At 40.1% G+C, this 22255-nt stretch overlaps 1 protein-coding gene and 1 non-coding gene across 2 annotated transcripts in view; one reads left to right on the top strand and one right to left on the bottom strand.

Moving 5' to 3' along the window:
• CPXM2 (carboxypeptidase X, M14 family member 2) overlaps nucleotides 1–22255 on the bottom strand; it is a 65501-nt gene that overhangs the window by 4152 nt on the left and 39094 nt on the right. Inside the window, exons 4-12 of the mRNA XM_021399889.1 lie at nucleotides 21971–22055; nucleotides 21337–21487; nucleotides 13978–14066; nucleotides 9014–9137; nucleotides 7703–7899; nucleotides 6678–6857; nucleotides 5475–5772; nucleotides 1833–1972; nucleotides 1472–1571 (exon numbers count right to left, since the gene is read on the bottom strand). Coding sequence (XP_021255564.1) covers nucleotides 1472–1571; nucleotides 1833–1972; nucleotides 5475–5772; nucleotides 6678–6857; nucleotides 7703–7899; nucleotides 9014–9137; nucleotides 13978–14066; nucleotides 21337–21487; nucleotides 21971–22055 — 1364 coding nt within the window. The remainder of the gene's footprint in view (nucleotides 1–1471; nucleotides 1572–1832; nucleotides 1973–5474; nucleotides 5773–6677; nucleotides 6858–7702; nucleotides 7900–9013; nucleotides 9138–13977; nucleotides 14067–21336; nucleotides 21488–21970; nucleotides 22056–22255) is intronic.
• On the top strand, nucleotides 8101–8172 carry TRNAH-GUG. Its single transcript has one exon. It is a non-coding gene; the product is annotated as a tRNA-His (tRNA).

Genomic DNA, 22255 nt, shown 5'->3' with positions numbered 1-22255 from the left:
TCCAACAATATATACAGTGTTATCTGCATAATACAAAACAAGATAAACTCCTGTCCTCCCACCTAAAAAGTGATTCCCAAACACAGTATCAACTTCAGCATTTCTCATTAAAAATATAAATAAAACAATTACTTTTGCTTGTACTGAGATGGCCTCGAGCCACAAAAGCTCAGCTGTAAGCCTAATGCAAGTAGCTGCAAGCTTCCCAAGTGGTACACGCTGGGTTCTGGGACCTTGCACAGTTCTTCCCATGCCACCTGGACTCTTTTCTATATGCCTGTTCATTGTCTTTAAACAGTTGATTCTTCTTTCATGTGGGAATCCAGCACACAGAGAGCTGGAGCCTCTTGCACTTGTTTGGTCTCCACCAGAGAAATACATTAATTCCATTAGCAGAATAATGCAACTTACAGTTTATGGCACTCCTCCAAGAGAGAGAAAACCAACTGATTACTTTCATTCCCGCTATCATCTCCCACTTGTCCAATTTTGAAATATTTAAGGAAGAGTCATTACTGCCTAATTAAGTATCTGTTATTCAACGTTCTCTTTTACAGAGCAGACACACAGTAGCACCGAAATAAAATTATTTGTAAACTAAGTTAGATATTCTAAGATTTATTATCAGCTCCAACGAAAGATTACAGAGGTGGAAGTCTCTTGTCTTCGTGGTACTCCATAGCCTGGATTCAGCCAACATCTCAAAGTGTGACATCCTATACCTCAGCAGCCAGCCCTTGCCATCACCTCTTGCTTACCCATCTCCTTTCCATGCCCCCTATCTCAGTGACAGAGCTCACAAGTGCCTCGGCCACTGAGTCATAAGCAATCACACAGGACCTCCACAAACACAACAGCTGGTGGACACCATCCAGCCCCTGACCTGCCAACAACAGTTTTTGGGTATTACTATTAATCCTGTAGTCACTGGTGTCTATATAAAGCAATGCTTTATTTAGTGCCATGGCTACTTGCCAGGCCATTAAATAGGTCTGGAGTTTACCCCGAACACAAATAGCTACATCTGGGTGTAGATCAAACAAGACAAACAGACATTTGTGCATTTTTTGCTTTTAGCTATACATACTGAAAGTTAATTCTCAGGCTGACATTCACCCATACAAAGCAGTGTTTTGGCCGAGCCCTGTAAAACTCTCTTTCCCAAAGCTGTGATGCTTTGCAGAAGACTGCAGCGTGCTAAACCCTTTCCCTGCAGCAGCTGTTCCTCCTCTGGACACAGCTCTGGCTCACGTCTCCAACACATTCCTGTTCCCATAACTTAACAGCCAGAGGAGCACTCTGCACAGCAAGCTGCTACGACAGCCTTGTTTGTCGTGCTGCTCCAGGTTAGATTTGCATTCACTTTTCATGAGAAAAGGAGGAATAAAAATTCTTTTAATGTTGCCTGGCTCAGGCAATTGATTTGGGGCAGATGGAAGGTTATTTGCTGAATACTATTATTATTTATTACCTGTGCGAATATCATGGTTAACACCTTCTACTGAAATAATGGCATTTGGGATTCCCCTTCCATGTATGTCTTTCACTATGCCCTTGATGCCCCGATGGACCTGTTGGAAGAACAAGCCAAAAAATAAACATTACACAGCAAGGAGCAGTGCTGTCACTGGGAAGAGAGAGCAAATCATTAATTCCACACGTGAATTAAGCATATGCTTTTCCTATTTTGGGGTTCATACAATGTGAACCCAGATTACAAATGCTGGTAGGATCCCAGCAACACCGAATACAAGAGACAGATAAAACACACAGATAAAGCAGCAGAAAAGGAAGCCAACAAGTGGGTCAGAAATTATTATGCTCTTGAATACCTGCTCCATGAAAACGATGAGGGATTCCCGGTTGTTCTCCCACTCCTCAGGCAACTCACTCTCGTGGGGATACTTGTCGCAGCCCACGTAGATGGACAGCTCAAAGCAGTTCGTGTGCAGATAGCTGAAGTCATTTATGCCTGTCAATGGGGAGTAAAATAAAATGGAATGAAATAAAATGGAAACAATAAAATGGAATAAGAGAGGGGAGATTGAGATTGGATATAAGGGAAAATGTTGATTATGATAAGGATATTGAAGCACTGGCATGGGCTGCCCAGAGAGGTGGTGGTGCCCGTCCCTGCAGACACCCAAGGTCAGGGGATGGGCACTGAGCACCTGATGGAGCTGTGGGTGTCCCTGTGCATTGCAGGGGGTTGGACCAGATGGCCTTTAGAGGTCCCTTCCAACTCGAAAAATTCTATGATTCTGTAACGAGCACACGCTGTTAGCTAAAAAGGAATTATTGGAACAGTTGATTAAATACTTTCTAAGTCCAAAAGTTTTCCATGCAAGTAATCTAAATGATAGGAAACAGAAATCAAAGCAGTAGAAAATCTTTCAAGTTGCATGCAGTTTTATACATATATCTAGTATATATATATAAGCTTGTAATGACTGAAGGAATCCATTCTGTGTTTCCTCTTATGGCTTTGCATAGGAATAGAATCTGCATCATCACTCTGTGATGGGGACTTTCATTAGAAATCTGTCCTGATCAAAACCTGAGAACCTCAGTGCCTGTGAGGAGCTGCAGCTTGTATACATTACAGAAAGTGCTGTGACCTTTACAAAGGTCTCAACTGCTATGGAAGACTGTATTTGGATTCAGATCAAAACCATTTCCATTTTTCAGCTTTCTCTTCCAATTCTTGCAGCTCTTTTCCTTTGGAAAATTCCACTTATTAGCTCTTCACAACCCCACAGATAGCATGCTACAGTCTATGAGCATTAGAGAAAGAAGCGATAGGAGCTTCCTTTGTTACCATCCCCTTGCATTTACAATAAAAAATTATTAAAGAAATATTTATTCATGATCATTAAGTGTTATACTTCACAATGGCAAAGATTATAAGGGAAATGCATTCACTTCTAAGGGAAAAGAGTTAAAAACTAAAAAGTAGTCCTGTCCAATTACCACAGAGCAGTAGTCAAATATTTAATGAGTCCTCAGAGCCTCCTGGGTGCAGAGCGGGAGGGTTACGTAATGCAGATGTTGTGCTCTTCACATTTGTTGGTGGGGAAAGCCTGAATATCAGACAGTGGCATATGCTGCAATGCACAAACGCGCTTCCCATCCATCTGAGAAACAGCCACAGTTATTCTTCCCTCACATATTCTATCACATCCTGATTAATCTATTGTGAAATGTTTTGCAATACATAGCAATTGCTCAGTTTTAGTGTGTGTATTTTAGAAAATGACTTAACGTTGCCAAGAGCAACTCTCCGTGTAGTGTCTTAACAGGCAATTCCAGCCTTGAAAACACTAGAAATAAAATAAAATTCATCTGTTCTTCGCCTTGGAGCAGCTCACCCAGTGCAGAAATGTTGTATGTACGTGTGCCTAAAGAACTTGCATTCATTGCAGTCCAAAATGCATGCAGAAACTGGTATACATTGAACTAAAGGGTACATAAACAGAAAGTTAAGTGACCAGTGTACCTACATATGTGTCAACGTGGGAATGCAGAAGGAATGGAAAAAGTATGGGAGAAATTTGTGTACAATTCTGGAATCATATTTGGACAACCCTTTACAACACAGGGTGTTGTTGGTTAGCTGTCAGCTGTACAACATGCCTATGTGCATATAGATATATGCATGTCTTTATGTGGGGACATATATCTACGCCACAAAAATCATTCTCTTCCGTTTCTCTGTGTAGAGATAAGGTCTAAAACCATTCCACAGGTTGAATGGAGACCACACCATCTGAGGTTCAGTCTAGACTCTGGGATGTAAGGAACAAAGGCAAAAGCAATATTTCAAGCATTTCTTTCAAAGACAATCTTGGAAGTCTTATTATAATGGAATAAAGCAGGATATGTAATATAATGAGAAACATCATAAAGCAATAAAATAGATCAGATGAACAAAATCCAATATGCAACTGTTTCTAAGAAATCAAGATATTATTCAGCATCCATATAGCACACCATTACTTCATGTAACTTAATACTGCTATCTGTCAGTGACACGGCCATTGCCATCTTTCCTCTATTGATTCATAATTGTGTTTCTGTAGCACTTAGGAAAATTAAGCTCATAAATTATATAATTAAGCAGTCAAGTTAGCAACCAAGGTTTTTTTTTAAAAAAAAAAAAACAATTTTTTTTTTAAAGCATTTGGAGAAATATTTGGAGAAATGCATAGAAATGTATCATTAGACTCTGGCCTTGCGACCCGAGAAGTTTAATTTTTCTCTTCCCCCCCCTCAAACTCACCCATCACGTTTTAACCTCCTAAAAAAATATTTGAAAAGTTAATTCTTGGCTCTGGCCTTCAAAGGCTGGCCAATGTTAATCACGCATGGGCCTGTGTAAAAAAAAAGTCCAACGCTGAGAAACGTTTATGCAGTGAAACTACCTGCAAGTTACAAACAAGAGCCAGCTCCAATAAAAATGTGGTCTGCACAGATGCTTTCCTGCATCTGTTTGCCATTAGGGCTGCCGTGGCTCCTGTTGTCATTCAGGCATGCTGCTTCCTTCTTAATTCTGTAGAAAGTGTTGCCTAACTGATGCACCTGGAAACAAAGGTTTTAAGTAGAGCTGTGATGATTCTGCAGAGTGCCTCATAAGTCTGCTCAAGTGTGCACCCGTAGAGATAACTGCAGCTATTGCTGATAATAATGTGCCTTTAATTGGGCTTCCCTGGAAAGTGATGCACTGTCTGCACTACAGGACATGGCTTCCCCTTTGCGCTCAGTGACAGTGACACAGACTGGGGCACTCCGTGAGTGATGTGCTCTGTGATTTATTCTGGCAGCAAAAATGCCTGCAGAGCCTATTCATATTTTAAGCGTGAGCACGTCCAGGTCTCTTTTTAAGAGGATGGCAGCAGGCAAGCAGGTCTGTGGCTCGACGCAGCAAGCAGGAGGCTGAGGTTCCCCTGATATATGGTTTGGACTGGGTTGTTGTTCTCCCAGCAAACCATCTCGAATGTACAGAATCTATACATTAACACATTGCACATGCACTTCTGGAAACCCTGGTAGTAAATGGAATGGCCATTGGGTATTAGTGACAAAGCAGCCCCTGTCAATCTGCTGCTACCTGATGACATGCAACGAATGGATTTCCAGATGAGGAAATATTGCTCTCAGAGCACATTTCACCACCTTTACCTCCACAGTGCATACCAGGCAGGAATGTCATTATCATGTTTAACAGCATAATGGCACAATGAATGGGAATTTAGGAGGAAATCCTTCACTCAGAGGGTGGTGAGGCCCTGGCACTGCTGCCCAGAGGAGTTTGGGTGCCCCATCCCTGGAGGTACCCACGTCCATGGATGGGCCCTGGGCAGCCTGAACTGCTGGGGGTCACCCAGCCCACAGCAGGGGGTTGCAACTAGGTGATCTTTAAGGTGCCTTCCAACCCAAACCAGTCTGTGATTCTGTGAATTTCCTCAGGCACCTACTTCCAGCCACAGTGTGCCATGAGGCGCCATTAACTGTGCCGTCCTCCTTCTGGAAGTCCTCTGTGTGACACGCTCTCCTCCTCGCATCTGTCATCAGCCGGTGCGTGGAGGCATAGGAGTAGGCAAGCCAACGAAAGACGTGGTCATCTGGTGTGGGCGTGTAGTCCTGTGTTTTCCACAGGGACCTCACCATGTCGTAGGGGTATGCCACGACCAGCTCTCCTCCCTGCAGATTGCCCCCCAGCACAAAAGGAATTTTTTCCATCCATGCAATGATCGCTCGCGTCTCCACTGCCACCTAGGAGAGAAGGAAACAGCTTTGTTGCAGCCTGTGAGATCTGGTAGTCTTCTTCTGGAGGCAGACTGGAAGATGCTTCACATAGAGTGAGTAGCCAGCCCAAGTGATGTGGCCAAGAAGAAAATCTTTTAATGATAGTGCCTGCCAGACACATTTTGGAGGCCACTGACAACCCATAAAAGCGAACACAACCTTAACATTTGTGATTTGTTCTGCAGGAGTGATCCAGAACAGCAACCAACAAGTTGTCATATCGTAACACTGGGCCCACTGGCATCAGCTGGCACGAGTTTGGGAAAGAAGGGATTTTAAGCAGGGAAATATTTCTGAAGCCCACAGAAGTGCCACAGTTAAGTGCCTTCCCTGCAAAACAGGGGAAGCTTGGCCACTATAAATGGTTATTTCAAATGCCAAGCAAAAAAAAAAAGCTAAATTTTAACACGGTTGCATAAGCCACTGTGATATTATTTCAAGCAACTTCAAGAAAAAAAGAGGAGAAATCTGCATGGTGCACACCTTGGCAAAGAGCTCATCCATGCTGCAAAGCTGGGGAGCAGCCTCACTCAGAGATCAGCCCAACTGTGGGCTTGTGTTTCTGTTTCTTTACTGCTTAGGCCTCAAATTTGGGTACCAAGTCCTCCAGGCTCTCCCAATAGCCTGAGAGGAAAAAGATGGCACTCCAGGAAGATGCTCCCTTCCCAAGGGCAGCTGCTAAAACACGGGACCCAACTGTATCTTTGTGGTGCAATTTTATTTCCACTGACTTTCAGGGAAGCCCAGACAACTGTCTTAGAGCAGGTATGCAACTTCACCAACAAGCTGCTCTTTCCAGAAGAAACATAAAGCTCAGTTTCAACCTGCCCCCAACTTCATCTTCCCATCTCTCCAGAGCCAGTGTTACTTACGGTGGCATTTTCAGACAGGTACCAGTCAGGAATGGGGATGTGATGGTTTGGAACTTTCCTTTTGCTCTTCTTCTGATCTTCAGACTCCCAGAGCAAAGAGTTTAAATCGGGGAAATTATTGTTGATGTCAATGCCATCCTGAGTCCATCGACCTAAAGACCAGCCCCCTAATTCTGAGCCCTTAGATTGAAGGGGGAAAAAAAAAAAAAAGAGAAATGATCATTCAGAACATGACAACCTGTGATCCCCAGCAAAGTGACTTGGGACTTTCCATGCACAGAAATGGAAGGATGAATTAGTTCTATCACTGAAATGAAAACGTGGATTTATTTTTTTTCCCCCTTGATTGAGGTAAAGCAAAAGACAAAACACCTGGGGTTAGACAGAACATTCTGGTTGTTTTCAAGGCTTCTGCTGAAGACTGTTTTTCCCTAGGTTGCAGCGGAGGTGGCATACATCCCTTCCACGGTTGTGAGCACAGCTTTTGTATTCTAGTCTGCTGCTACAGACTGCCCTGGAAGATTTTCCAGTGCGCTTCAACAGAGCCCATGAACTTTCCCCTCCTGTTGTCTGTCTTCTTCCAGACTGAAATATCATGATGCCCAACACACTGTGAGCTCCTTAAAGGTGCTATATTAAATTTCAGCTACAGAGGAACACAGATTTTCATGTGCTTAAGCTTGATTTCCCATGGCAAAACAGGCTGCACAAATTCTCCAGTTTCCATAATGGTGCTCTCACTGATCTACTCCTCAGTATGGTTTGTTGTGCAAGTCTTAGAGCTTCTCCTTTCCATATGCATCCTCATATTAGCCAATATCACTTAAGAGAACAATTCAGTCTTTTTCACAAGGTAAGATGCTTCAGTGACTTATGTTTGCTTTAAGGTTTCTGTTTTTATATTTTATTTTGTTTCTTTTAGTTGCTTGTATAAATATCATCTCCGTAAAACAAAATTAAAAAAAAAAAGACAACAGGAGTTTGCTTCATTAATCTAATAGATCTAAGTAATTCCTTGACATTACCGCTTTATATGCCTTGTCATATCCATCTGGGTTGACCGAGGGAAGAAGGTGGATTCTGGTATCCTCAATGAGATGGACAATGCGTGGGTTCCCAGCGAGGTATTCCTGACACATGAACTGCATTAACAAAAGGATCAGCTCACGTCCGAGCACTTCGTTCCCATGGGCTCCTGCAGTGTACCGAAATTCTGGTTCACCTGGCAATCACAAAGGACAGAAATGCAGTCAGAGCAGCAAATGAAGAGTCTACAGACGTCAAGCAGCATCTTTTCACTTAACGTAGGTTGGAGAAATGCCTTAACTGAAAAAATAATAAATGAAAACATACAAGAAACAAATAATTACGTTCTGTAGTTACTCTAAAATAACAGGCACATGCATCACAGCCTTGGTAGCACGCCGTGATCGTATAGTGGTTAGTACTCTGCGTTGTGGCCGCAGCAACCTCGGTTCAAATCCGAGTCACGGCATCGCCTCGGCGGAACACACAGGCTCTGCCTTTTTAGTCAGCCCACGTGAACCCAGTGAGGTTCAACGAGGCCAAGGCCACTGAAAGAATAACACTTGCAAACCCCAACTACAACAGATTCAAAAGGGGCAACCTTTGGCTTGTAGTTGGGTCCACTCTCCCGCTTGCTGAGCCCATGACAGAATCACAGGCACTGATGGGTGGGCAAGACATGAGATGAATTATTCTGGTGTTAACACCTGGGTCACACCTCCCTTGCATGGAGTGAGCACCTAGCAGGGTGTTCACAGGTACGGCAGAGCACATTTACGCCAACGCCTGACCTGGACATCAGCACAGTGAGATCTTTATTCATCTCCACAGTGGGATCACAGATTGAATGATTATCTGTCCTGTGGGATTATATTACTGTAGGAAATTGTACCCCAACACTCCCCAGTGAAAGAATACCGGGAGATCTGACCTGTCTTTGCTTGCAATGCATACACTGCCATGTAAAATGCTAATTTTCATCCAAAGCTACATAAATTTCAGTACTAAAATCCATTCCCCAACACTAAGATTCACTTTTATGTTTTTTATTGTAAAGAATAAAACTCATTATCATTGAAGAATTTGATTCTACATTCAAAATGCCTTCTGTTTGTGCTCTTCCTACTCTTCTCATTTTAGAAACTCAGCACCGAAGTTCCTCCCACATACATTTGAAATCATTGCTGCCATGAATATAATTCCATCAGGGATAATTACTGCAGATAGAGAGAATGAGGAGGAAAAAAAAAAAAAAAGCAAAAACCAAAGCCCAACACCCTTCAACAGAATTAGTTAGATTAAATCCTAACCAACTTCATGTACTCCTGGGTTGTCAGAAATCTCAACAGCGTACAGTTTTAGTCCTTGGTGGCTTTTTCCAATATTGTAAATTCTTGTGATATTTGGGCACATTTTATTCACAGTTTTCATCAACTGCCAAAGAAAAAATGACATAGAGTTAGACTAGCAGCATCAACAGTGTTCAACTATTATGATTTTATTCCAGATTGGTTGTTTCAGGCACTCTTCATTTTCTATCTTATTTCTTAGTTGTAAATGCTTTATGTTTAACTTATGAACAAACAAACAATCCCCTATGTAAGTCCTACACTATCAGTAGACAATAGAGCACATGTTCTTAAAACATTACACAATGGATGGAGGGTAATTAGGCTTCTTAACACCTCTTCCTACATGCTCTGTATTACAATATAAAGTCTTAAATGAGTAAACTCATAGTTGTAGGCTGTATTGATGCGGCCAAAATAGCAAGATAGGTGTTCTCTGAATTACTCCCATAACCATAACAGGATATACTCTTTTAGCAAATAAATGGTGTAACAAATTCCTGTGAATTGCCTTACCGGGTTTCAGCAAAAAAAATAATGGCAATGCCAACAACCAGTCCGAAGACATCTATTGTCAAAATCTACTCTGTTAATCATTCCTCCAGGTACTGCAAGGCATCTTCTAAATGTAATCAATTAACCTTACTGCTTAATAAAGTGCGTAAGGTCATGGTGTGGGTTGTAGTTCTGTTTACATCCATGGAGTTCTGCAGATGTCATCCAGGTAAGGATATCTGCAATCTAAATCATCCCACAAAGAAACAAACAAAACCTATTTTCACTGCAACATTTCAGGTGAACATTAAGATTCACAAACAAGACTAAAAACGTGTGTTCTTACCAAGAGATTATTGCAAATAGCTTTAAATGACAAAATTTATCTGTCTTGATCTTTTTTTCAGTGGAAGGGATTAAAGAAATAAATAAGGACTTTACTGTAAATTGGAGCCCTAGGGTTTATTAATTAGACAATCTTTCCATAAACAAGGGTGCATACATTATTGAAGAAGTACTGCAGCATAACAAAACCTCTTTGCTCGCACAGTATTAATATAGAGACAATACTGGATGATAACAAAGCTGATGATTTAAAAAAAAAACATTAATTAGATGTGTCCAATTCCCATGTCACCATTTAGCAAATCAAAGTGGAAACACAATTCGCACTGAAAAGAACATCATTAAAATTCCTCTCATAAAAGACTTCTATTTATAATCATACTAGAAGACTGAAAAATGCTGTGTTTTTTTTTAAGGTTTGTCTGTCCTGTACATTGGCTTTATACATACGAGAAACAAGTTCTTTTGCAAATGTCAGCTCAACACTCCTCTAAAAACGCATTCACATATGCTTCTTCAGTGTATTTTCTGGTTTCATATCTAATTTTTTTCCATCACTGCCATCATCATCAATGTGCTGGTATTATGAGCACCCAAATATTTCCATGGAATTTTTTTAATCTTCTGAGCATATACGTACGGGTATGCCATGATTTGCTTTTCCAGCTGAAGCACATATAAGAAGCAGGGGACATTGCTTTACATTTTCTACTCAAGATTTAATAAGTCAATACCAAATTTTTGAGATAGAATGCTTTAAATCTCCCCGGCCAAGAGCTACTGTGCCTGAACTTGCTCACAGTGAACCAAAAATACCAATGGACAGGGAGCTAGAGAGCTCCTTCTCACTAGAGTAGCTACCCAGTTCTGAAGTAGGGAGATGTGCCTGTAATTGCAGAGCTGTCCATTAAATCGTTCTGCAGCGCAGAAGCTTTCCCAGCATACCTGACATCGGATATCCAGGGCATCAACATAGGAAAGCATATTAAAGTTCATTCCTGGTGAGAAAAATGCCAAGAACCAATTTCAAAGCATTTTACAAACAATGGAAAAATTTGTATTGGCCTCAGCAAACTCCCAACCATCTGTTTTATTTCAGGCGTGTGACTATCTCCAAGTTAAACGAAGAATCTTTCCTGAATCAGGGCCTTGGCAGCATTCTCCTCTGTGGTCCCTCAGATGGCAGCGTGGGTGTAGTACGTGGATAAGTGTTTATATATAAATACAGTGCTGGAAACGAACATATTTCATATTTGCTTTTCTCATGCCCATTTCCTACAAACAGCACAATAGGTCACCTGGAATGTCACAGTGTTTTCTTTGCTCTTGTACAAACTGTCAGAGACAATTGATGATAATAGTCCGTCAGGGCTTTATTAACAACCAGCAGGGCTGTAAAACATTTCCAGAGTTGTGCTCACCAGCAGTTCTTATTTGACAGTTCCTGTTTGTTTGTCACTACCAATTATTTATCTTGTTAGCGCCTTGGAAAAACTGCAGCAGTCTTTGAAGAAGCCCTGCACAACTGGTGTCTGAAGGTCCAGTTCTTCACTTTGGCAGAAAAGGTGTGTTAAATGAAGGTCTGAGTGCTATCTAAACCTGGAGGAGGCAAAAAAGCTCTCCCTTTAATGCCTTTCAGGTTAGGGCTATCCATTATAGAATCAGAGAATCATAGAATCACCAAGGTTGGAAAAGACCTACAAGATCATCCAGTCCAACCGTCCACCTATCACCAATAGTTCTCACTATCCTTTATGAAGATCGTTTGGGTATCTGAGTCCTACAGCAGACTGGGTATTGAGATCTCTCCGGTCTTTGTTCTGCTTCATGTCAAAATAGAACTTGCCTCCTTCCTGAGTGGAGTGATGGAGATCATCAGTCTGGCCCTGCATGCAACATGGGATGTTTGCTGGGAATTGCTCTGGTCTTCTAGATTTCATTGACTCACCCTCAGATAAACAGGTAACACATACAGCTCAAATTCAGAACGTTCTGCGCTATCATTACACCACTTCCATGAACAAAGCTGGCCATGAAGACCAACACAAGACCTGAAGGGTGGCTGCAATCTGGCTTGTCCCAAAGGAAAGAATTATGCACAGTTAAACATATTTAAAAATTAATACTTCTATTTTCTAAGCAAAGTATGAGTCAGGTTAGACATTTCAGTTTGTAACAAAGACAAGGTCAAAGCTGCAGGCCACATTCGGATTCATCTCCTTCTGAAGCTTAAAGGTGACTATTTTAGAATAGCTAGCCCTAACATGGAAAGAAACATCAGATACTTTGGTAGGATTCTCTCCTACAATCGGATGTTTCATTTTATGAGAAAGGATGGTTTTCCATTCTTTTGTACAATTTATCCTGGTATACAGAAGCAACATGTATACTCAAGCGTCCACCACAAATTATTTCCAGGAATATCCATCAACCATGTTCAAAGCTTGCTATACAGTACAAATGCATCATGTATATACTTTCTGGACTATATAGTCCACTTTGTAGACTATAAGATGATCCTTGCTTCTGAGTATGAGTTTCAGTGAATGTCCCTATTGACTGAAGGAAGAATCCTGAGCACTATTCCAAGAGAAATATTTCATACTACAAATTTCAACTTCCTAAATAGAGAGTTCTATTAAAACAATCTGATGCTGAAAAATCCTTCCCTCCCACAAATGCTTGAGACATTGCAATGTAATGTAATGCTTCCTAAACATGGCCCAGGGAACACCCTCCTCCTCCTCCTTCAGTGTTTATGATAAATAACTCCAAAGTGTGGTGCCTTTCTGAGATGATTGGCAGTGCTAACAAAACTGATAATAATGCTCTGTATTACAAAAAAAAAAAAAAAGATGCCAGCTCTTGAAATTGACAGTTATTGTTCCATTTTATACTCAGGAAAGGAATCATTAAGTTCTGTGGCTGTCACCGAAGAGCAGTTTGGGGGATATAAGACTTATCACAATCCAGCTCGCAATCTCCTGCCTACCAGCAGCAGAACCCAATTAGAACGCAATCAGTTCTAAACACACTAACTGTTTTGACGTGCAGGAACACAAATCATGGGAGAACTCAGAGACAGGTCACAACTGAGCAGTCTCAACCACAGCTGCAAATTTTCTGCTTGCATTAAAACTGGAAAAGCATCCAATTTTAAAACTGAACTTTTTTTTTCCAAAGACTTTTCTAAATTGACCAACCGGTCTTTCTGCAATAAGAATATAAAATACCCTTTACTTTATTGCTCTTGGCAGTAATTATGCCAATTGAGTTTCTACTTGTCTAATCTTTGTCCTAAGAGATATAGGCCATGAAATCTCTGCTGAAATAGGCGTGTGACTCAGTACACAATTGCTCAATAAAAATGAACAGTGATTCATGCAGTACAAATATACTGAAAATTCAGCAAATGATTCACACACTTCAAGTCCAAACATATTATCTTTATATCTGAAGAGAAAGGAGGCAGAAACATTTCCTGGGTGCAACCCACACCTATGTCTGTGGTGATACAAAACAAGATTAAAAAACAACACAAACAAAACCAAGATTGACTATTTGAAGCAAGAGGAACAAGATTAACAGGGCTGGGAGGTTTAGAACTATACTAACTGGATATATATATATATATTTTGTTAAGACTCCTTTTCAACAAAACAATTCCAACAGTTTCTGGTGAGATTTTCACTACTCTACAGAATTTGACGCTCTATAGTTTATTGTGGTTATGCCAAACCACTGAAAGATAGGAGAATTCCAACGGCCAAATCGGGGTCAAATTTGTAAGGAGAAACTCCCGTAACATTCACCAGTTAAATATACATGGAAACAAAATGATGGCACATTAGGTGTAAATTTCCCTTGTCATGCAGTGACACCTGTTTAAGATGACGTACAAATTTAGATATTGAGATTTTAATAGACTGCAGCTTTAAATAATAGAGTAAAAGAGATAAAACTGAATAGATTGCAGGCACATTTAATAACATTTCAACAGGAAGAAAACCTATTCTGTACAAGCTCCGGAAGAGCTGCACCCATCCATCCCCCATCCAGAAGGTCACACACTAAACTCTGCCTACCTGCCTCATCTCCTTGTAGTTATGATGCTTAAAGTCAAGATTATCGGTGGTTGTCATCTCATTTCTTCTGTGGTAATAATTATTTGGGTCTGAGAAAAGAAACAGAAGAATTTTCATGTATTTATTAGCCATTTAGAAATAGAAAGATTCTTAACTGTAATGAAGGCATGGAATGTGGAAACCTGATTTCCACGCTCCTACGCAAGTTTTCAAAAACAAAACTCAAAAGAAACAACGAGTTTGAAATATTTCTCGTTACAGCACAAATCAACTGGTATTGATTCGAACAAAAGCAAGGAGGCAGCAGGCATCTGCTCGCTTGGCAGCTGCACTGCTGAACTTCAACAGAAATGCAAAAGGGCATCCTAAGGCCATGGAGGAGTGCAAAAGACAGGCAGATGATGAGTCAGATGCGAGATAAAAGAGCGGAAAAAAAAAAATCACATCAGAGGAAAAAGCCCCAGTAAATGTTTTATGTCTACTTAATTAATTTGCTATCGTAAGGAGTGGGGGGTTGTCTTTTACTTTGCGTGCTGAGTATTTTCAGAGCCTTTATACTGCCTATGGAAAGGAACCACTGAACGTACTAAACGTTCCTAATTATTTCCTTTAACATTTGTTACGGTAGTCTAAGGTCTTTTTTAAAAAAGAAACTTTCAAATAATCACACTTTTTTTTTCAATATGGATATGATTTATAATTCATAGGTTTCATGCTATCAAAGGTGAATATTTGGTTTGAACAAAAACCTTTTTCCTCCTTGACTTTCCAGGCAAGTGTTTTAGTCATTCACTTAGAAAAAAAAACCAACCAACCAGCCAAGACTGTTAGGGCATAGCTTTATATTTTGTGGTATATACGTTCCTGATCTAATCCATGGTGATTTATTTTAGGGATAATCAAAGCTTTATGGAAAACAGAGATATTCCTTAATGTGCTCTCTCTAGAAGGCCTCAAAATTTGTGTAATTGTCAAACTGAGAAATAGTTTCTCTTCCCACAAAATCATCTTGAATTGGTTTAAAATTATTGGCGAAACAACCAAATATTAAAATCTAAACATCATTCTATCTTGTTGCAACACAGCAAAAAGGCACCATCTCTACAGGAAAAAAAAAAAAAACAGTACGACTAAGCAGCTGTGATTTTTTGGAAAGGGAGAAAATAACTATTGGTAGGAGAAGTATTTGTGGTAATTTCTAGCAATAACTAATGCTTTTTGATAGTATGGAAAACTACCTAGAAATACCTCACAGCTTAACACATTTAAACTTCGTATTTCTGATATTAATATCTCAAAATTCTCACATAAAATTATTAATGTATTTATTTTGGTTTTGGTTTCTTTGGACCATTTAAGTTATTTGTTAAATGAAACGTGCAACTTTTAATAGGTTTTACTGTAAAATCATTCGTGTTTTCTACCACATATTTACTTTTCATTTCTTCCCTTTCATTCCCTTCCAGAAATGCTTCTCGATGGTCTGTTGAATGGGATGTAAAAAGGCAAAAAACATCTTGCCCCACCCAAATCTGGTTCTTCAATGCACTCAGTCCTGTGTACAGCAAGACCAACTGGATAATTATTTCATTTGGAGCCTAACCAGGTGAGGAAACAAGATTCCTTTGCCTATAAACACAAAAAGTTTTGAAGAATCAGGAGGGTGGCATTTCAGACGGCTCACCTGCCTTTTCTGGTCTTTTTTCCTACCTAACTGTGGGCTGCATTCATCCAGGTCCACCCACAGCAGTGCTGCAGTAATCCTGCAGACAACTCGGGGATGCCAAACTCTTCAAGGTCAGCCAATGCTAATTCACAGAGGTTACTTGTCAATGTATTGGTGGCAAAGAAATAGAAATTGTAAAAGCACTTCTTGTAGAAAGATGCTATGTGCTTAATGCCTCAAGGAATAACTTTAACATTGTAAAAATATCTATGTTGTAAAAATTAATATAAACATAAAAAAAACAGCTGGGATGTTGAAGGTGTTCTCTGTTACCACAAGCCAAAGCATACAGCAGCTGATTTTTTCCTGATACTTTAATCCCATTCCTTTCAAAGTCTGGCACTTTTTCCATACATCAAACATGAATGTCATGGGAGTGACTGTGAATACTGCAGAGCTGGTGGAAAGTCAAGCAACTGAAAAACACATACAGTGAGAACGATGGCATCTCTAGACCTTCCTCAGAAAACTCGCACTCTTTGACAGCTCCCCAGAGATTTAACACATATTTTGCCAGGTTCCACTCCAAGTCAGCTTGGATCACCGGATTTCTGCTGCAGCAGGAATACAGATCAGAGACTTAAGGACTAAAATGTAGAAAAGCATAAAAATATTCTGCACAATTGTCTAGGACCACCTTGGCAAAATTATTTTCTTTCATAAAACAGAGTGAAAGATATTCAAACCAGAGAATAATTTGAATTGAAATGTTCTCATTTATTCACAATGCCACCTCAGACAGACTCTCTTTCTTCCAAGGGGGAAAGATACTGCAAATGTGTGGCACTTCCATTTAAACAGAGGAATATATTAGCTTTTTCTTCCACTTATCTATCTTTACGTTACCACTAGAGTTAAATAAGATTTCAGGTAAAGGTGGCTTGCTTCCTTCACACTTTAATTCTTCAAAAAGATGGGCAAATGACTAGGAGGCCTTTTCTATCTCCATTTCTATGAAGGAAGGAGATCAGCTTGAAAATGCTGATCACGACAGTCCATCATGACAGCTCTGGAGACTGCCCATAAATTAAACCTTGCACCAGAGAAGACCCATTGCTGAGCAGTTTGACGTATAGATTGGATTTTCTGTTGTACCTCAGCTCTTCCCAGCACAGAAGCTGTGCAGCAGGAGCCCTGGTGCTTCCAATAGGTTGCCAAATATTTTGCCAGCCCAACATGTGTTGAATTTTTCCCTCCTTTAATTTTCAGCACTCTTCTAACTTGCATTGTAAAAGTAAGAAATGGTCTTCGCAGAGAGTTGAAGATGAAATCAAAACTCACAAAACCTAAATTCTCCCGTTTAGTAAGTAAACATTGCAGCCATTCATAATTTCCTTGTATGCTTCATTTTCACAGAAGTCCTCCATTGCACCATGTGGATGGAGCTGTCAAGTTCAGAAGTGGTGCTCATGTGGTCATCCAAATGGCTGAGGTGATCAACTAATTCCAAGTGATTTAGATAAGTTTTTAAAGAAAAAGAAGAAAATACTTGATATCCTTTACATTGCCTTAGAAACCCCAGCATGCCATTTAGAAAATAACTGTTGATTGTGGCTTTTTTTTTTTTCCATCTCTGCATAATATAAGTGCATTTCACTTGACTTCACGAAACTGTTATCTCAAAAAAACCCAATAACAGACATGTCTAGTGATTGTAAGGTGTTTTTTTTTTTCCAAGTGATCTATTTCATGGCAGTCTTGAGCATTATCTCACATCAAATCAGAAGCAAAATAACACTCTTCTACTATATGTTGATTATTTTCTCCATGTGTTGAGATATTGTCAAATACCTCATGACTAAATTCCAGTCTAACACACTGAATGAGATACGCAAGCGAAAAAAAAACCTTGACCTCTGGTAGTTTATTCTCAAAAGTCTTCTAGCGTCATTTGATCTTCCTAATGAGTTCCTACATTCTATTCTAATAATAATGGAAAACTCTAATGGAAATCACATAATAATAATGAGCATTGGCAATACTGCTTTAGAATGGTAAATATTTTACAGATAAAATATGAACAAAAGCCTTTTAAAGATGGCCACTGCATTGTTGGAAGACATCACATCTGCTGTGAGGAGTATGGAGATAAATAACACATTGGCCTTTCCCAGGAGCATTATTGAAATTGGTCTCATTTTTATTCAGTCTTTGCTCAGGAGAACTTCTAAAAAAGTTTTAAACTGTAGAAGAGTAAGTTTTAGCTTTGTAACAATAAAAGCAGAACACTAGGACAGGCTGTCACTTCAAGCAAAAATTTACTCTCAAAAGTAATGCACTGAATTCAGCACTGCAGCATGCACATTCACCAATAATCAAAACTAAATGTGGAGTTTTATACAAAGTGAGCACATGCCTGGAATTAACCAGGCAGCTTGACAAAAAGAGGAAAGCAGTGAAAATAGGACCAAATGATGCATCCACTGCAGAACACAGTACTCTATTACAGGGGAGTTAAAGTTCATCTTTTATCTCAAGTTGAAAGCGATGGCATAATCATGATATCAGTGATAGCCTTCTATATAAGAATTATTAAAAATTAAATTTTATCACAAATTTATTCAATTTAAAAGATTGCCTATTGCCTTGAATACTCAACAGTATAAATAAATGCATGAAGAGCTAGGCTAATTTTCTCTCTCCTCTCTGGCTACTTTTGATCATACATACTTTCTTCTTGATTTTTTTCTTAAGTTTGAAAAAGAACAGGCAAGAAAAGTACATCCATCCCTCTAAGGCAATTACAAAAGCTTGTGTGTGTCAGTCTACATCCATGTAAACATTGATATTTCTGGAGACTGGGGAGAGAATTACAGGCGGGTGCATTTGTCCTTTAGTTTCACCAAGGAGTAATGGCGGCTCTGATCCCCTGACACAGGTAGGATTTGCTGGCACCTATCCCCAGCAGTTAAGTGTTTTTCCATTGGTGAAACAGTAAATTTGCTTCTGTTGGTTGAAAGGCAGTACTGACAGGGTTGGATAGCACAGCTGTTTCTGTAGAGCTACTGTCATAATCTAGAAAAGGCTGTTTGCCAAAACTAGCCTACAGTACAGCAAAAGTGCATTATGAATAATATATAAGCATTGCACTGATAAAAGTGACAAGTATCTTAGTAATACTATTGATCTAATTGGTAATATCTCTGTCCAAGTCTTCTAAGCAGCAGTTTCTCGCTTTTTGTCCATGTTTGGGTCATGTAGCCCATATAGCAGGTTTCACAAGCAGGGTCCTACCACAGGAACGGGTCCTCGCTGGCTGTAGCTGTTTTCATGGCCTCCTGCCAGTGCTAACAAGCTTTTCTAGAATATTAATATCTTATCCAGGTTTTGTTTCTTTAATCTGGTATACTTTCTCCTTTAAGCCTGCATGATGGAAAGCTGATACACAGCACAGGCTGATTGCCAACCACTTAACGTACTCAGGGATTAATAAAGACATAAAACCTACCATTACAAGTTAAAATGACAAGAAATGAGGCTCCATTATGACGAAACTCCAGAAACACCTTCCATCTTTACAAACCATCTTTTTATCATGGGATCCTTCCCTACACCTTATCTGCCTGTGCACTGACATTTGCTCAGGAGGGCACAGTGCATGGGAGCTCTGAAATCTGTCCAAGCTGCTCTTCTTGACAGTTTGATATCTTGTACATCTACATGCAGGGTATGCAAATCACAAGTATACCATTTATTCAAGGAAACTGAGTATCGCATAACTACTTCCATGGATCATCGGCTTCTGAAAGGATAGGGTTGGGTGAACCAACAGATCTACTCACTGATTTTGATGAACTTGTTCTTTCCCTGTTTTACACGGGAAACCTCTTTCAGAAAAAGAAGCTTGATTTCTCATTGCACAGTCAATGCAGTGTAGTAGAGCAGCATGATCAACTAGGCTGGACCCATGGCCAAACCAGCTGGCTATTTAACTGGAATCAAATCAATTGAAGCCTATAAAGGGTGTGGACATTCACTTACAGGGCATTGCAAAAAGTAAGCCATATCCTGCTGGTGGAAAACATGCATGGAAAGGCCTCTGCAACCTGGGGAATATTTTCTTTTGAGTGTTTTGCTTGCAATGAATAAAGTGAGCTAGAAGAAAGAAATGTCAGTCCTCTCTGAGCTAGAAAGATGGGTCAGCAGCTTATCAAAACCCATTAGCTCCTGCAGTCCAATTACATTTTGAATAAACCTACCCCATTGCCATTGTGTTTCCCAATGAATGAGTACAGCATTTGCTTTCAAGAATAAACAGAACTGGTCACTGCAGACAATTAACCTAAAAGGACTGCCAGGAGGAAGCCCCAGTGCTGTTTCCATGCTATTCCTAGATCTTCAACAAGCTGTAACTACTCATTTCAAGAGCGGACAAAGCACAGATAGATTCTCTTCTCAGTAACACCTTCACCACCAATATGGCCCTGTGAAGCTGTGATGTTAACACTGTGAAGTAGAATTTGGCCCTATGTGGGTGTATACTCAATAAGAATAGAAGTGTAAAACTGCTGCCATTTAAAACAAACCAACCTCACAAAAACACATCTTCCAAAATATCTGCATTTTTGCTCTTTCCTCAGAGAGAATTACTCTCTAAGTTGCTCTCTAAAATAGAATTGAAACATCTAAAGGGCAAAAATCAGGCTACCTCTGCTTGGCATTTGAAGACCCTACATCAGCAGTGGAACTGGAGGCAGCAAGTCTGAACAGCACCAGGCACAGTTAAATCAGTTACAATAGGCTCTGGAAAGGCAGTTCTCTTTCTGGTTCTAATATTTCTGAAAATGCTATTCATAGCCCCCTGCAAAAGAAAGAGAGAGCTATTCCCCGGGGTGCCAGAATTTAAGAGCAAAGGAGAAAAAAAAAAGCAGATAAATGATCTGGAGCAAACAGAATGACAACTTAAAGAAGGTTTGAACATAGAGCTCTTCAGACATGCAGAAGTTAATCCACCTTGAGACTATTTACAATATGTTTAGCAGAAATGTAAGTTTGTCACACTGAAGACTCCTTTTTTAAGGTTTCACTTTGTGTTTGGTAACAAACTAATTATACTTCACACACATATAAGAAAAGAAACATCAAATGCTCAACATTTCTGCTCAGCACAAAGTTTCTAGTCTCAACCAAGTATTAAGACCATTTACCATCAATCAGTGCATCTGCCTTCAAATTAACTCAAAGAGGGCCTACAGCCTGTGCAATGAAGTTTAAAAAAAAGAATAAAAAATAAATCAGACTACGTTATTATAATGGCTCTTTCTTGCCTTAAAAGCTTAAGACATCACAAGTGACTGTCTTGATATATAATTCCATTGCCTCCCTAGTACATACGCACTCAGTAAGATTAATTGCATTGCACTTCACCCCAAACAACAGAGACAATCTTGTTAGATCTTCCATGCAATCTTGTTTTATTAATACAGCCAATTATATATATTGTGGAATTGCATTTGAAATGATTTATCCTGATATTGCCCATGTATCTGGGACAGATACTTTCCCAGTTCTTTTTGCATAGCTCTGCCCATTAAAGAGAGGTCTTGTATCAAGAGCAAAAATTATTCAAAGGACATAAAATTTCTGTGTCTTGGCACAGGCAGTGATAGCAACACCAAGTGAGCAAGACTTACCTGGCAAAGGACACCCTAAGATTTCCAGCCTCATACAGATGCTCCCTTCTTCATACCAGGACCGAGGGTTTATGCGGATGTAGCGTGCAACCAGTGGCACTGGCAGCATATTGAGAACAGGGATCTCCTTCTCACTGTTTCCTTCAAAGATCTGTGCAGGCACCAAACACGTGAAAATGGTAAGATCAGTTCTTTGGAAAGACTTTTGGAACAGTTAGTGACAGAATCAGCTAAAGTCACCTGGTTACAGCCCCAGACTGATAGTGCTCCTGAGAGAGGGGCTGAGGAGCAGGAGCCCACACCTTCCCTCTGTAATGGGCACTCTGAGCACATAATGTGTCCCCATGGAGCAGTGGCCTGATGCCAACCCATGTACATATCTCATCTTGGGTAAAGTCAGGCTGGAACTCACATCCCTGGTCAGACACATGGAGATTTGCCTTAAAGGACAGCCCAAGCCCCTCTCTCTATTGTATCATGTGCTCTTAAATTAACTTCAGGCTGACAGGACCACTGAGAGATGTTGCCTTTATACTGACCGATGTCGCAAATTGATGTCCATGCGGACAGTCCCCCTCTCTCTCCCCTCTTTGCCTCTCCTCATAAAAGAAAATATCTGCTTCTTGGTACTCACCACATCTCCAGATTCATTTCTGACAGCAGTCCATGCATGACTGTCATTGCTCACCAATACTCTGAAGGAGGTCACCCAGTTACTCCTGGAAAAAGACAAAGAAGGCCTAAGTTATTTTTCTACAGTGAAAACTGACAGCAAGTTTTGTTTCATGTTATAAAGCATGTAAGGTTGCTAGCAACGGAAATCCCACTTGGCACAGTCATATCAACACTTAGATGAAAAAAGTGACACATGAATCTAGATTTAGCAGATGATAAAAAAAAATCCTAGTGAACAGAAGCA

The sequence above is a fragment of the Numida meleagris genome, chromosome 5, assembly GCF_002078875.1.
Source record: "Numida meleagris isolate 19003 breed g44 Domestic line chromosome 5, NumMel1.0, whole genome shotgun sequence".
Taxonomy (NCBI): Eukaryota; Metazoa; Chordata; class Aves; order Galliformes; family Numididae; genus Numida; species Numida meleagris.
The sequence above is the reverse complement of the archived record's forward strand: the minus strand, read 5'-3'. Positions and strand labels throughout refer to the sequence as shown.